Raw genomic sequence first — 13751 nt, 5'->3', positions numbered from 1 at the left:
GACAGGGGGTGGGGGAGTAATAAGTGCCTATATAAGAAAAAGACCCAAACATTGGGACTGTCCCTACAAAATCGGGACATCTGGCACCCTAGGTTGCTGTAACCAGTCCTAGCCCATGTCCACATCAGGACAGAGACCCCAGCCAGCTCGACCGGCGTAACACGTGCTGGCTCAGTCATAGCGCCCCCTGCAGGGCACACGCTGCAGCAGCGACCGGTAGGCGAGACTGGGGCGCTCTGCCCACTGGAGATCGCCAGGGGGCGCTGCAGAGCCGTGGCCCCGCCCCACGTCCGCCCGGCCAGGCGGAGCGCCGAGCACAGCGCCGGGGGGCGGGACTAGGGAGCCACGCCCCCTCCCGCCTCCGTCCCGTCCCCATGGAGACCCGCCGCTCGCGCAGTCCCGGCTGCTGCGAGGCGCAGAGGCCGCGGAGAGGAACCAGCCGGGAGCGGGCGCCCGAGGCGAGAACAGGCGGAGGGGGGGCGGGGCTGGGCTGGGAGACGCGGGGTGAGCTCTGGCTCCCGGGGCGGGGCTGGGGGACCCCGGGATGGTCTCTGGCTCCCCCAGGGGGGCGTTGGGGATGCCACGTTGGTCCCCAGATGGGCTCTGGCTCCCGGGGCGGAGGGTGCTGGGGGGAACCCTGATTGGTCCCTGAGATGGTCTCTGGCTCCCGGGGGGTGCTGGGGGGACCCCAGGATGGTCTCTGGCTCCCCCAGGGCAGTGTTGGGGGACCCCATGTTGGTCCCCCAGATGGGCTCTGGCTCCCGGGGGTGCTGGGGGGACCCCAGGATGGTCTCTGGCTCCCCCAGGGCTGTGTTGGGGGACCCCATGTTGGTCCCCCAGATGGGCTCTGGCTCCTGGGAGGGTGCTGGGGGGACCCCAGGATGCTGTCTAGTTCACTTGTCTGCATGGCTATATGGCACGTCACTGCCCACCCACCAGTGTCCCCTCTTGCCATCCCAACAGTGCTTCCTGCTGGGAGGGCTTGAGCCCAGAGGACCTGAGAGTTTCCCCAAAGCCAGTATAGCTTCACCATTCTTTGCAGTGACTCCTGCTGGGAAAGCCTGAAAATAAATATGCTGGGACTGGAGACCTGTGAGCTGCTTACATTCTGTGCTCTTATACAGTTTCTTGAAGTTACTTGCCCAGGGTCTGCAGTAATTATAAAGTCATCTTTGGGTTAGCCACCTGGCTAGCATCTCCTGCTTTTCTTCCAGAGCCGCCCTCAGAGATGGCTGCAAAGGTCCTGAACACCCTGGCACAAAACGTAACTAATAAATACGGGACAATAGTAAGTTACCCTAATGGCACTTTAACTGGACTCCTCTGGGGGCTGGAGCCAGGACACCATGGTGATGGGGGCTTTAGAAGTGCATGAATAAACCCTGTACAGTGCCTCTCCCCATGCCTCTTGTGGTGAAGGAAGGGTTGGGGGCTGGGAGGTGGATGGCTGCCATTTCAATGTAAGCACATGTTCAACTGGCCCTATCCGATATGCTAGCAAACTATCACTGAAAGAAGGCCTGAACAGAGTGTTGCCGAAATGGTGCACAGCCCTCTGCCACAGTGGAGAGGTTCCTTCCCAGATTCCCTTCAGGAATAGGATAGGGAAGTTCAAATTGTAGTGAAGACCACTCATAAACCTCCCATGACACTGTAAGCATCTTGTTTGTGCCTTCTGCTGAGTTTAGGATTACAGCAAGTGGCAGAGGGTAGAAGCAAAAAAGAAGAAACCAGCTTTGCCACCTATCGCATCACCAAGTGAGGACAAGAAAAGCGAAGGGCGCTCCGCTGGCTACCAGAAAGACAAGCGGTCAGGTTGGCAGAGATTCTATTTCTGTACCATATGGCATGTCACTGCCCACCAGTGTCCCCTCTTGCAGTCCCAACAGTGCTTCCTGCTGCGAGGGCTTCAGCCCAGAGGAGCTGAGAGTTTCCCCAAAGCCAGTATAGCTTCACCATTCGCTGCAGTGACTCCTGCTGGGAAAGGCTGAGAATAAAAATGCCGGGACTGGAGACCTGTGAGTCGCTTACATTCAGTGCTCCTATACCATTGCTTGAAGTTACTTCCCCTGGGTCTGCAGCAATTAGAAACTCCCTGTGGCTGGCATTCCTAAATGTTATAGAATCATAGAATATCAGAGTTGGAAGGGATCTCAGGAGGTCATCTAGTCCAACTCCCTGCTCAAAGCAGGACCAATCCCCAATTAATCATCCCAGCCAGGGCTTTGTTAAACCGGGCCTTAAAAAACTCTAAGGAAGGAGATTCCACCACCTCCCTAGGGAACCCATTCCAGTGCTTCAACACCCTTCTAGTGAAAAAGTTCTTCCTAATATCCAACCTAAACCTCCCCCACTGCAACTTGAGCCCATTACTCCTTGTTCTGTCATCTGCTACCACTGAGAACAGTCTAGATCCATCCTCTTTGAACCCCCTTTCAAATAGTTGAAAGGAGCTATCAAATCTCTCCTCATTCTTGTCTTCTGCAGACTAAACAATCCCAGTTCCCTCAGCCTCTCCTCATAAGTCATGTGCTCCAGCCCCCTAATCATTTTTGTTGCCCTCTGCTGGACTCTTTCCAATTTTTCCACGTCCTTCTTTTAGTGTGGGGCCCAAAACTGGACACAGTACTCCAGATGAGGCCTCACCAGTGGTGCTGAATAGAGAGGAATGATCATGTCCCTCAATCTGCTGGCAATGCCCCTACTTATACAGCATATCCCTCAGCTACACATAGCAAGTGTATTCAATTCCTGTCATGTGTTAAAACTGGACAGTTTAATAAGTGCAGAGCATTTTCTGTTTTACCAGTTCTATTCAGTCCCAGTTCAGCCTTGCCTTCAAAGACAGCATCCTCTCTGAATCCCAGATTTGCTCAGCAGAAAACCTCAGCAAAGGAGACTGATGTAACTAAAAGCTTGGAGAACATCAAAATTATTAAGGTGTGTGAAGCAAATGTCCAGTGCTGTGATTTATTTATAGGGAGGCTGGTGCAGACCATTCAAGTTATTCAGGTTTGTCCCAAGAGAAGGAAAAAACTAGTGGGCTGATTATCTCATTTACACTCATGCAAAGTGGATGTCAAAGACTGCTATTCTGATTTGGACACATGCACTAATTTGACACTCCCGTTGTGCTCATGCAGATGACTCCACAAGGTGCTGAGCAATGGAAAATCAGGCCCAAGGTGCTGGGAGGAGCTAGAGGAAGAATGTAGTGATAGAGCAGCTGGCCAATGAAGAAGGTGGGTGTTGGGGAAATTGGTGTGATGTGATTTAGCAAAAGATTGAGTTTTATTGGGTGGTTTTGTGGTGCCAAAGTAAATCAAGGGCGATATCATTATTAATTGACAGGAATGTCACTGGGATGGCAGGTGGAACACATTTGTAAATCTTTCATTCATAAATTCTTTCAGAAACTGACTAAGTCGAAGAGAAAGTCCCTAAATGAGCTGAAGCATCACAGGACCACCCTTGTAGAGACCAACAGGAGACTGGCCCAGGACATTCAGCAGACAGATGCCAGTACTGCCAAGCATGCCAGAGACCTGCTGCAGCAGTATGAGATCTTTGGGGTAAGGCTTACGTGTGGCCAGTGAAGTCAGATGAGCAGAATCCCAACATAATCCCAGCTCCTTCTAATCCCACCTGAGCAGGTTCAAGCTCTTGTGTGGTGATTACACAGCCGGTCTCTAGTGGCAAGGGGAAACAGTCCTGTGTCCTGAAGCTCCTCTGCAGCATTCTGTTTTACACAGTTTATATACTACTGGGCTCTGCCCCCCAGCAGCCAAAGATGCTCCAGCTACCTGCATCATGCTGCCTCCTCTTAAGCATCCCTTCTAATGCAGATACAGCCCTGGAGTGTGCGCAGCAGCTGCTTTGCCAATCCCAAAGGCAATGCTGCTGCAAGATTTTCTGATGAGGAAGCAACAGTGTAGTAAGTGACAACTTTCACCCGCTCCTAGTACCTTGAACATGTCACCTCCATGACGTGCTTGATCTTGACTGGCTCATGAGGTGGAAGCACAAAGTCATTCCCAAGAGCAGATCTCCTTTGCTTGCAGCTGTGCTGCCTTGGCACCATGCAGTTCACTCCGTCATGCTATTAGTGGGATCAATAAATGCCATGGTGAGAGGTGCATTAGGAAGCCTGCTGCTAGACACTTCATAGTCTGTCAGTAGCATACAGCAATCAGTGATTAGATTTCTCTCTCTGTAGACAGTCATCTCGACCCTTCGGGACTCCAATCAGAACCGAGTTGGCATAGCAAGAGCAGAACTCCAAGAAACAGAAAAAATGGTGGAAAAGAACCTGAAGAGTAAGAATGGATAGTTTACATTAAGCTAATATCAATATAGTACGTGCAACCCTATTGTCCAGTACTCGTCATTTCATTGATTATAAATGCCAGATTGGTGTTGTGAACGTCAAATGGTTAGGTTTCCTAAAGATAATTAATTAGTTTTGGTATGTGGGGACTGTCACAGTTTCAGGGCAACTGCATCTGTATTCCCCCTCCGTGGTCCACTCGAGGAGTTCCCAACCAGGTCTCAGGACTCCAGCTGTTACCTGTCTCTGGGTTGGGACCTTTGTCCCACTCCCTTCTAACGGGTTTTAAAGCTGCACAGCTCCTTGTCTTACTCGGTGATATCCCCAGGAGGCTAGTGTGCTTGATGGTCAGCACCTGTGTGTTGCTTTCTCTCCGTGGGCTATGAACAGTATATTGCCAGCAGTTACAAGTTACTACACAGCTCCTCGTAAGCAAGCACATTTATTCTTAAAGTAAAAGCATTTATAGAGTAAACATCATTCAATCAATCACTAGATTGATTCCAGGAGTCCCCCATTAGTCTTATGGTGCCCTTGTAGGCCAAAGTCTTTCCCTGAGTCAGTTTAAACTGTCTTTTCATGCCAAAAGCCCTTTCTTTGTCTGTTGGTCTCTGGAAAATCCAGTTTGAGCCAGTATGGACAAGCCTTCCCAGTTGGTACCTCTCTGGAGGTGTTAACAACCTGAGTGATTAACCTTAATCATTCCCCCCCCCTTAATTTCTGGCGGAGCTAAAAGTAACCTTTCCCTACTGGAGCTGCACACAATTCCTGGCCACAGTGGTACACAAACTAATCGTACACTTAATACAACATGGGGTAGTGCATGCAGTTGCAATACCTGTCACAGGACATTCCCTCTTAGTCAACTCCTGTAAAAAATGTTTGGAAGGGATATAACCCTTACAACGGCAGAACCAACCACTAACTGACGGGGTTAGAAAGAGACTTCCCCTATGAGCAAGTTATTCCATATTCTTGCACCTTCTTTGAAAACATATGGTACTGGCCACTGTCAGAGACAGGATAGTTGATTAGATGGGCCACTGGTCTGATTCACTCTGGCGTTCCTGTGTTTCTAGTTATGGCTACTAGGCCAGCATAATATTTAACCATCGTAAAGAGAAGGTTCTATTTCAGAAGGACAAAAGTTTCCTTGGCTCCACTGAACAGGAGACTCGGTAGACAGGGGGTTTAGGAGTCTCTGTGGCTTAACTTTCTATCTTGGCCTTTTAATCAGAACTAAAACATCAGGTGGATCACATGAACACCAAGGTGCAAATGCTCCAGGAAGAGCTCAATGTTTTACGAACATACATGGACAAGGCGTACCCGGTGAAAGCCGTCCAGATAGCCTTTATGCGTCGCAACATCCGAAACCTGAAGGAAGAACAGCAGGTAAAGAGACCTCTTCTAACCTATGTTATCCCTGTGTGTAAAGAGAAGGGATGGGACCAAGGCAATCAGATGTTCACTTGCTTAATAATCCTGGTGTTTCCCTGCCACCCATCCCTGTAATTCTCAGGACGAAATGGAAGATATAGAAGATCTGGCCAAAACAGTAATGCAGCAACTGGAAAAGAAGGTGCAAGATGAGAAGGAGCAGATATTACAGGCTGTTGCAAAGGTTAGTGGATTGCATGTGTCTTTGCATGCTTGAAAGTCTCAGTGAGAAAGATAATGGACTACCTTGCCAAGTAGACTGCTGCTGGGAGCTGCCATATAGGGCTAGCGGGTTCCAGATTTGGCCCACCATTGACACTGTGCTACAGAGGACATGCAAAGGTGTAACAGTGAACTTCTTCCTCCAGCTTAGTTGATACCTGGAGCTTTTCTTTAGAGTAGCAGGGAGCTGTAGGTACAGAGCTGGATTTTGCAATTGCAGTTGCAGGCTTGCATGTTGCAATATTTTCAGAATCATGCATGGGTATTTACACACACAATTAGAGGGAATGAATTACATTGAACTGATGTTATTTAGATAGATGTTTAACTAGTCACTTGTGTGCACAGTTACTGAGATTGCACACACATTTGCAGTAATTGCATGAGCACATTAAGCACACAAATACACACTGTACTGAAAATATGAGACTTTATTGTCCCTTCAGAAGATATAGGAAACTTCTATTGCACAATTGCTGTTTATGTGGTAGTACTTAAGACTTCTATGCAAACATAAAGGAACCCTCACCACAGCCTGGTGAGGTGGAAAAATATCAGTATTCTCATTTCACAGATGAATCTGTAAGCAAGGGTGGTGTGACTTGCCCAAGGCCATATAGCCAGTCTGTGCGTGCACCTGGAATTAGAACACCAATATTACTGACTCCTAGTCCTATATTCAGCACAGTGTGATCTCATTGGGTATTGAGGAGATGATGGCCCGAGAATTTGTCCCAGCATGCATTTCTTAAAGGATCAGTTCACAGGTTATTATAGACATGGCAAATACGACTGGATCATCCCTAGGGTCTGCAAGTAGCAAGGTTTCATACTTGTCATTGTGGGTTGCATTGTAGAGATAAATTATACCCAGTCAGCTCTAAAGTCCAGGTTTTTGAACAACCAAAACCCTGAGAGACCGCATCCCTTTTTCCTCCCACTGAAGCTGTGAAGCCGTTTTTCTGAGCCTGTTAGCTCAAGAGAGCCATGGACAGCAGTCATGTTTGTGATTGCTGCAGCCCTCCCCAGCTATTTCCTGTTTCTCTTCTGGCCCAGACGCGTATTGGGATTTACTGTCTGGTCTTTTGCTTCAGCTGGTGTATTTGTTTTATCTGTGCAGGACAAGGTGTTTCTCTATCAGGAGGGGCTGAAGCAGATGGCTGTCAACAATCGCATACTCAGGAATGAAGTCCAAATGCAAAAGCAGGTGAGCAGGTTTGGGAGGAAATAGCCTGGAGCAGCAGGGGGGTTGGTCTAGTGAGTATTAACCCCTTTGTTGCTGGGCCTCAGTACAGTGGCTGTGCCATTCAGTTTCCAGTGGAACCAGTGGACTATTAGGGCCCACCGTGCACGGCAGGGATTTCCCCGGCACCATGCAGAGTGTATGGTGGGGAATGCTCCGGCCCTGGCTTTGTGAGAATGGACTGATGCCCTGGCAAGTCTGCTCTAGCTTCTCTGGTACCTTTGTGCTCTCCTCATCTCGGTGTTTTTAAAGAGCAGTCTCACAGGTTTAATTCTTTCAGGTCATTCACACGCTGTTGGAAGAAATCACAGAGCTCCGAGAGAGCATTGTGACACTTCGCTGGAGCGTGAGAGACCCTAGAGAGGTGATCTTCGCTGACGTCCTGCTCCGCAGGCCCAAGTAGGTCCCTGCATTTATCTCCTAAGCAGTAGAGTTTATTGAACAACACGCCACAGGCCTTTCTGACACCAGCTTCAACGTGAGTATTCATAGGTCGCCCTCTGCTTGGTGCACTGGGAGTTAATCTCTACTCAGAATGCCTTTGCAGCCTGTGTTAAGAAATGCAAGCCAGCTATTTGCACAGTCTTCAAAGGTAAACGATGCACCTCACCATAAAACATAAACCTAATTATAATATTGGATCACAGAATCATAGAATATCAGGGTTGGAAGGGACCTCAGGAGGTCATCTTGTCCAACCCCCTGCTCAAAGCAGAACCAATCCCCAACTAAATCATCCCAGCCAGGGCTTTGTCAAGCCTGACCTTAAAAACCTCTAAGGAAGGAGATTCCACCACCTCCCTAGGGAACCCATTCCAGTGCTTCACCCCTCCTAGGGAAAAGGTTTTTCTAGTATCCAACCTAAACCTCCCCCACTGCACCTGGAGATCCAATTGGGGAAGGGAAGTGCATGGCCCAATGGCCTGAGCACAGGAGTAGGAACTAGGAAGGGCTAGTCCTAGCACTGATACTGATTTGTTGTCAACCTTGGGTAAGTCACTTCCTGTTTCTGTCCCTCAGTTTCCCCACTAGGGGATTGTGAGGATTAATAAAGCTTTACAAGCCTCCTGTGATGCACAATAAGATAGTACTCTGTTGTTCTCATTTTACAGTTGGGAAAACTAAGGCTCCGAGGGACCCACAGGCCTTCCCAAAAGACTCATTGTATGTAGTGTATTCATAGCCATGTCAGTTGCAAAAGACTAGTGTCAGAGAATGCACTGGTTATCTAAAGTCACTTTTCAAACAGCCACAGTAAATTCCCCGCCAAAACACTGGGTGAAAAAAGATAAGTCAGCCATTTTCCTACTATGTTAAAGAAGTTTCAAAGGCAGATGAGAGCTGCAAAAAGCCAAATCTCATTTCTCCTCTTTGCTTCCTCTTCGTTCCCTGTTCACTGGTGGCTGATTTGCTTTCAGCATTGAGTTTCTGTGCATCAATGTGCAGGATGCCCTGCCAACTCATTCACAGATATCCTGGCTTCTAACTTCCAGGAACAATGGAAAAGGTTGGCTAAGATTGTGGGCTCAAAACATAAAACAGAGAGAGATGCACTAACCCGCCCTGAAACTACTACCACAAATACCTACTGGGGTTCAGTTGATACAAAGAGCAATTGTGATAACACCTCAGATTATGATCGACTGCAAACCAATTACACACAGATCCACAATATCTAAAGGAAACGTAATGCCATTTAAAATAGAAACTTGATTAATGAGTGCCAGGTGACATTACAAATGGCCATTGGTCTTGATTGATTATTGACTTCAGTTAGGGGGTAAGCCAGGGAAACGTTTGGCCCAAAGAGGTTAAGGTCTTGAATGTCAGCCAGTCTAAACTTGTAGGTGTGCAAAATGCATGTGAAATTGTTTGCTGTTTGCCGGTGCGTTTATTGCAGTTGTGTGTGCAAAGTGAGTGTGTGTACAAACTATGAATCACACTGATTTTTCACCTCTAGCTTCCCCATTTTTGCACATAAAGTAATTTTATAGGCAGATTAGTCCTGCAGTTTCCCCCCATTTTGCATACACAGATTATTCACATCAACTATATGAAAACCAGGTCCTCCGTGATTTCCAGAAACCCAGGCCATAAGTCTGTGACCGAGCCAATAAGAGGGCCAGGTTCCCTGACTCCAAGTCCCATCTTTTAAGCAGAAGACTGTCCTTCGGCCTGGTCTAACTGCAGAAGTTTGGAGGCCTGGTGTGAAGCAGAAGGAAAGCCTGCAACATGTCAGGAAGTTGGGGAGAGTTGAACGGCCTTGTAGTATATTAGTGTAACTTAATTTCTTCCAGATAAAAGCAGGATAAAGTGGAGAATTAATTAGTCCTGACAGATTGCAGAGCTGTGGTGACTGTGTGACTGGGAAAGGTTTAAAAATAGAAGAAAGGCCAAGTGGGAAAGTTTCTGCAGCATCAGAAGTCAGGCATTTGGTGATTACACAGCCCTGCCAGCCTGGGTGCCTTGCCAGAGCTCTCACCACAATTTCCTCCACAGGCATTTCCCACTGACCTCCCTTGCCCTTTTCACATGACTTCGCAATGGGCTGGTTTTCTTAGATTAGCCCATTGGTTTCCCTGAGACGCTGAAGGAGCAAAGTTGTGTTTAGCCCACAAATAGCTGGGAGAGTTGGGGAAAGTGCGGTGCAGAGGCTGTCTCTCCCCCCGCTAGCAGCAGCAGAGCAGAAACTGCTCATAGGCAGTGTTGAATTTTTAGTAACATGCCTATAGTATCACAGGATACAAGATCTGGGAGGAGGCTGGAGGGGGTCCCTCCCTTTTCACACTCATTTTTGTTATGGAAAACCATGTTACTTCTTTCTCCTCGCCCTCCATTCCCTGCCTCTGCTTTGCCAAAATACAGCTGAGCAAGTCCACCTTTTGTGCACAATCAGTATTGCAACCTAGTCAGCAAGGAAGATGAGAGATGGCTGGGAGGCAGAAGACTTGGGAAGCTATTCCTGGCTCTGCCACGGACTCATTGTATGACATTTGGCAAGTCATGTGGGGCCTGATTTCTCAGTGTAGGAAGTGCATGGGCATTGTGGGTGTTCAGACCTTCTGGAAATCAGACGATTTACCCTTCTGGGCTTCAGTTTCTCCATCTTTAAAAATGTACCTCCTGTGAGTGCCATGGGGTGTCATTCATTGAGCTTTTCCTAGCTGTCACAGAAGCCTGGATTGAAGGTGTCATGAAACAGAACCAGAATTAATAAGGATGTTGATACACAAACTAGTGGTCACATTTCATCTTACTGCATTTCTCCCACTGTGTGCTGGAAAGTGGATGTAACTAACAAGGCCCTGCTGCTGTGAAGCTTTTCCCTCTGCGTTTGTCTGTTGGGCTTGAAGGAGAGTCGCAGCTAAATACATTGTTCTGTTTTCATAAACCCAGTGCCGCCATCTGATTAGGGCTCCGTTATCCTGTGCATGCTGTCCAGGAAATAGCTATGCAACAGGGCTCAGGCTTTGATTTAAAATGTGTGATCCTCCCATCGGAAGAGAGGAGATAGCCAGTCTGGTTAATGCCACAATGGGCTCTGCAGGGTGAGTCAGAGCTAACGTATAGCACTGCTGCTGTGGGCTGGGTCGCTGGGCTGGGCTCTGGCTCATGCACGAGAACCCAATATAGCTTTAAAGGGCTGCTGTCCTCTGAGCAAGTCTGGGGTTCTGGTCCTACCCCTCCTCCCACCCTCTGACTAGTGGACAAGGGATGTCCAGGCCCTTGAGTTACCGTTTTGGGTGTACAGCATGTCTGAGATGTGTCATGTGTTTCTGGCCCTGATTGCACCAGGATTTCTCTTCCCCACCACCTCACTCCCAAAGACTCACTTATCTGAATTGAAGCAAAGTTCTTGTTTCCTTGGCTATGGTTTGACTTTCTCCTTATTGCTGTCTCCTCTCTCTGCTCAGATGCCTGCCAGATACAGAGATTGTTCTCAATATCCCCTTAGAGGAAAAGGTTTTCATTTAGTCCCAGAAACTTTGGACCTGAAGTGGAAAGGTGGGTGGATGGCCCAGGCCTTGCCCACAGAGCTATGTCATCATAGAACCAGCTGGGCCAAGAACAGGATGGGGAGCTGTACAACAAATCGCCCCCTCTTCATAGACAAGTTCTCCCAACCATCCCAGTTCTCAGGAAGTTCTGCTCTGCGCTGCTTTTGTTTTGTCAGGCCAAGTAAGTTCCATCACAGAACAATATGCAGGACTTATTGTGTCATCGTCATGCCAGATCCAAGCTGGGTAAAAGCCAGAAAACTGTCATTTCGCTAGAAGGTGCAAAATTCTATTAAAGCAGCCAGGTGTGATGGAAAACCGGCTCATTGATTAGGTGTCACTATTGTCAACAGCCCTTCCCCAGTCTCACATTCGTACAGATCTACCACGTGTCATTGGTGTCAGCCAACTACCGGTAAAACATCACAGTTCCACTTGGTCAGATAATTCTGGATGTAATTCTCCTGAAGCCCGGGGGAGTTCCAGCAGAACCAGTTTGGCCTTTTTATCCTTCCCAGTGAAACTACTTTGTACAAGATGTTTTATCAATATTTTGATTTCTGATGAGCTGAAGCCCAGACCCAGGATGAGGTTCTGTACAAATGCTTGCCGTTCCTAGCGGCAGGCGTGACAGTAGACCATCCCATCCCAGCTGCGTCTTGCTTACAGTTGAATGGTTCTGACAGTATTCAGTCGGGGAAGTCTACCAGTTCATGGAGAAGTGTGTAGCATGTTTAACCTGCAACTTTCAATCTACATTTTGAAATAAAAATTAAGTGGGTCTTTAATTTGTAACTGAAGTTCATCCTGTCAGAATAAATCTCCAGACACCTTATATTATTTGTCAAAAATATGAGCACTTTTCACTTCAGTAATATGTATCAAGCAGGGATCTTAAAGTGCTTTATAGGCTACAGCCACTCACAGCCTTGATGACACAGAGCTATAGGTCACGCCCCATCCCTATAAGCTGTGAGCCTGCCTCACTTCCCATGATGATATTTCACAGGCACCTCTAAAAGGCTTACTGCTGGAGGTGTGGGGGTGAGGTTAGCGCAGTGAAACTTCCCAGTTCCTCTCAAGTGCTCTGGGATTGGTGGAGGAAAAGTGCTATAAAAGTGCAAAGTGATTTTACGCTGAGTCCCACTCCTTGGTGAAATAGCCATAGCGTCTGTCGTTATTCAGTCTGCCACTAGATGGAGCGTGGCAGCCGCTCAGCAGATAGATGCATCAGATATGAATATCTTGTAAGATTTGGGGGGAAGGCTGGTCAAGTGATTAATAGAAAACTCAGAGGGCCAAAGTGCTGGGGGAAAGGGTTTCCCTGCCGACTAGCAGCAAATGAGAAGCCCTGGAGAGCAGGCCTGCTCTGCGAAGCAAGGGCTCCTGCTACATGGGCTGTCTCACTCATGGAAAGTGCCATTTGATAGGGAATGGATTTTCAAACATGGGAGGAGAATCTCCTCCAAGGGTGGCTTAGGCTAAAGAAGAATCCTGCTGAGTCATTGCTGCTCCATTTTTTCACGCCTGGAGAAAGCTCCCCTGTAAGGAATCTGAAAGCCTTTCGGCTTGGAATGGGGCTGCAGCCTGAACCAGACACACAGTAGGAGTTGGCTACCCAACACCAGCCCCTAGTGCACCTAAAGTATGGCCTTTAGGCACGGATTCGGCCCTGGGGGCCTGATCCAGCTCTGCTGAAGTGAGAGCCCTTGGCTGGGGCCCTGCCATAGCGGGGACCAGACAGGAATCATGATGTGTGTTGACAGTGCAGTGTTGGGCTGAGAATGTGAATTGACTAGCTACTGGAAATGAAAGAATGAAGATGCTTAGAGTGGTAGCAGCCAAGGTGGCAGGAGGGCTTCTGGTGTGTTAAAGCGCAAGTTGTGCAGTATTCTGTCAAATCTACAGACCCATGTTACACAGCAGGATCATGGACACGACCACCCAGCCCCAGGGATCACAGTGCAAGGAGCACCGAGGAGACACACACACTGGGCTGGGGAAGCAGCTCAGGTAGCCTTCCAAGGATCATCCTCCTGTCTGGCCACTTCATTTCCTGGCTCTCTCTTTGCCCACTGCTGGGGTGCAGAGGTTACCCCAGTCCTAGGGATGATATGAATTGCCTGGGGCAACAGGTTCTAGAGGAGGGATAATCAGGGCTCTGCTGTGTGCTGGAGGTATAAGCTTAGATCATGTCGTGGTGGGGTGTCTAGAATGATACCCTGAGATTTATTAGGCATGAAGGGGCAGGTCCCTGAGGCAGGGCTGTGGACGCTGCAGTGGAGGTGGATGCCCTGGTGAGGAGATCCAGCCGGGGTGTGGAAGTCAAGGGGTGTGACGCAGCAGGGAGCGGGCTGGATTGACCTGGAAATGTCGTTTAGTTTTACTGGCACTGTCTGCCTGGGAGATGGGAGAGCAGGGGGTGACTTTAGGTGAGAGATGGCACCTGAGCCTGTAACCTGAGCCAGGAAGGGGGGTGGGGCGAGTCGACACCTTTGCGGGAAACTGGACAAAGGGAGAG

At 48.6% G+C, this 13751-nt stretch overlaps 1 protein-coding gene across 2 annotated transcripts; it reads left to right on the top strand.

Annotated features, from left to right (window-relative positions):
• The first annotated feature begins 691 nt into the window (after positions 1-691).
• Positions 692-12018, top strand: C14H20orf96 (chromosome 14 C20orf96 homolog). Of its 2 annotated transcripts, none has more exons than XM_032766361.2 (10): positions 692-1288; positions 1689-1815; positions 2810-2940; positions 3414-3572; positions 4217-4316; positions 5565-5722; positions 5850-5951; positions 7110-7196; positions 7513-7631; positions 10397-10924. In XM_032766361.2, the coding sequence occupies exons 1-10, from the start codon at positions 1229-1231 to the stop codon at positions 10416-10418; spliced, it is 1065 nt and encodes a 354-aa protein (XP_032622252.1). In that variant the 5' UTR covers positions 692-1228; the 3' UTR covers positions 10419-10924. The 2 variants fall into 2 exon arrangements, with proteins under 2 accessions (XP_032622252.1, XP_032622249.1); XM_032766358.2 differs by lacking the exon at positions 10397-10924 and adding an exon at positions 11147-12018 and having other exon boundaries at positions 693-1288.
• The last annotated feature ends 1733 nt before the right edge of the window (positions 12019-13751 follow it).

The sequence above is a fragment of the Chelonoidis abingdonii genome, chromosome 14, assembly GCF_003597395.2.
Source record: "Chelonoidis abingdonii isolate Lonesome George chromosome 14, CheloAbing_2.0, whole genome shotgun sequence".
Taxonomy (NCBI): domain Eukaryota; kingdom Metazoa; phylum Chordata; order Testudines; family Testudinidae; genus Chelonoidis; species Chelonoidis abingdonii.
The sequence above is the reverse complement of the archived record's forward strand: the minus strand, read 5'-3'. Positions and strand labels throughout refer to the sequence as shown.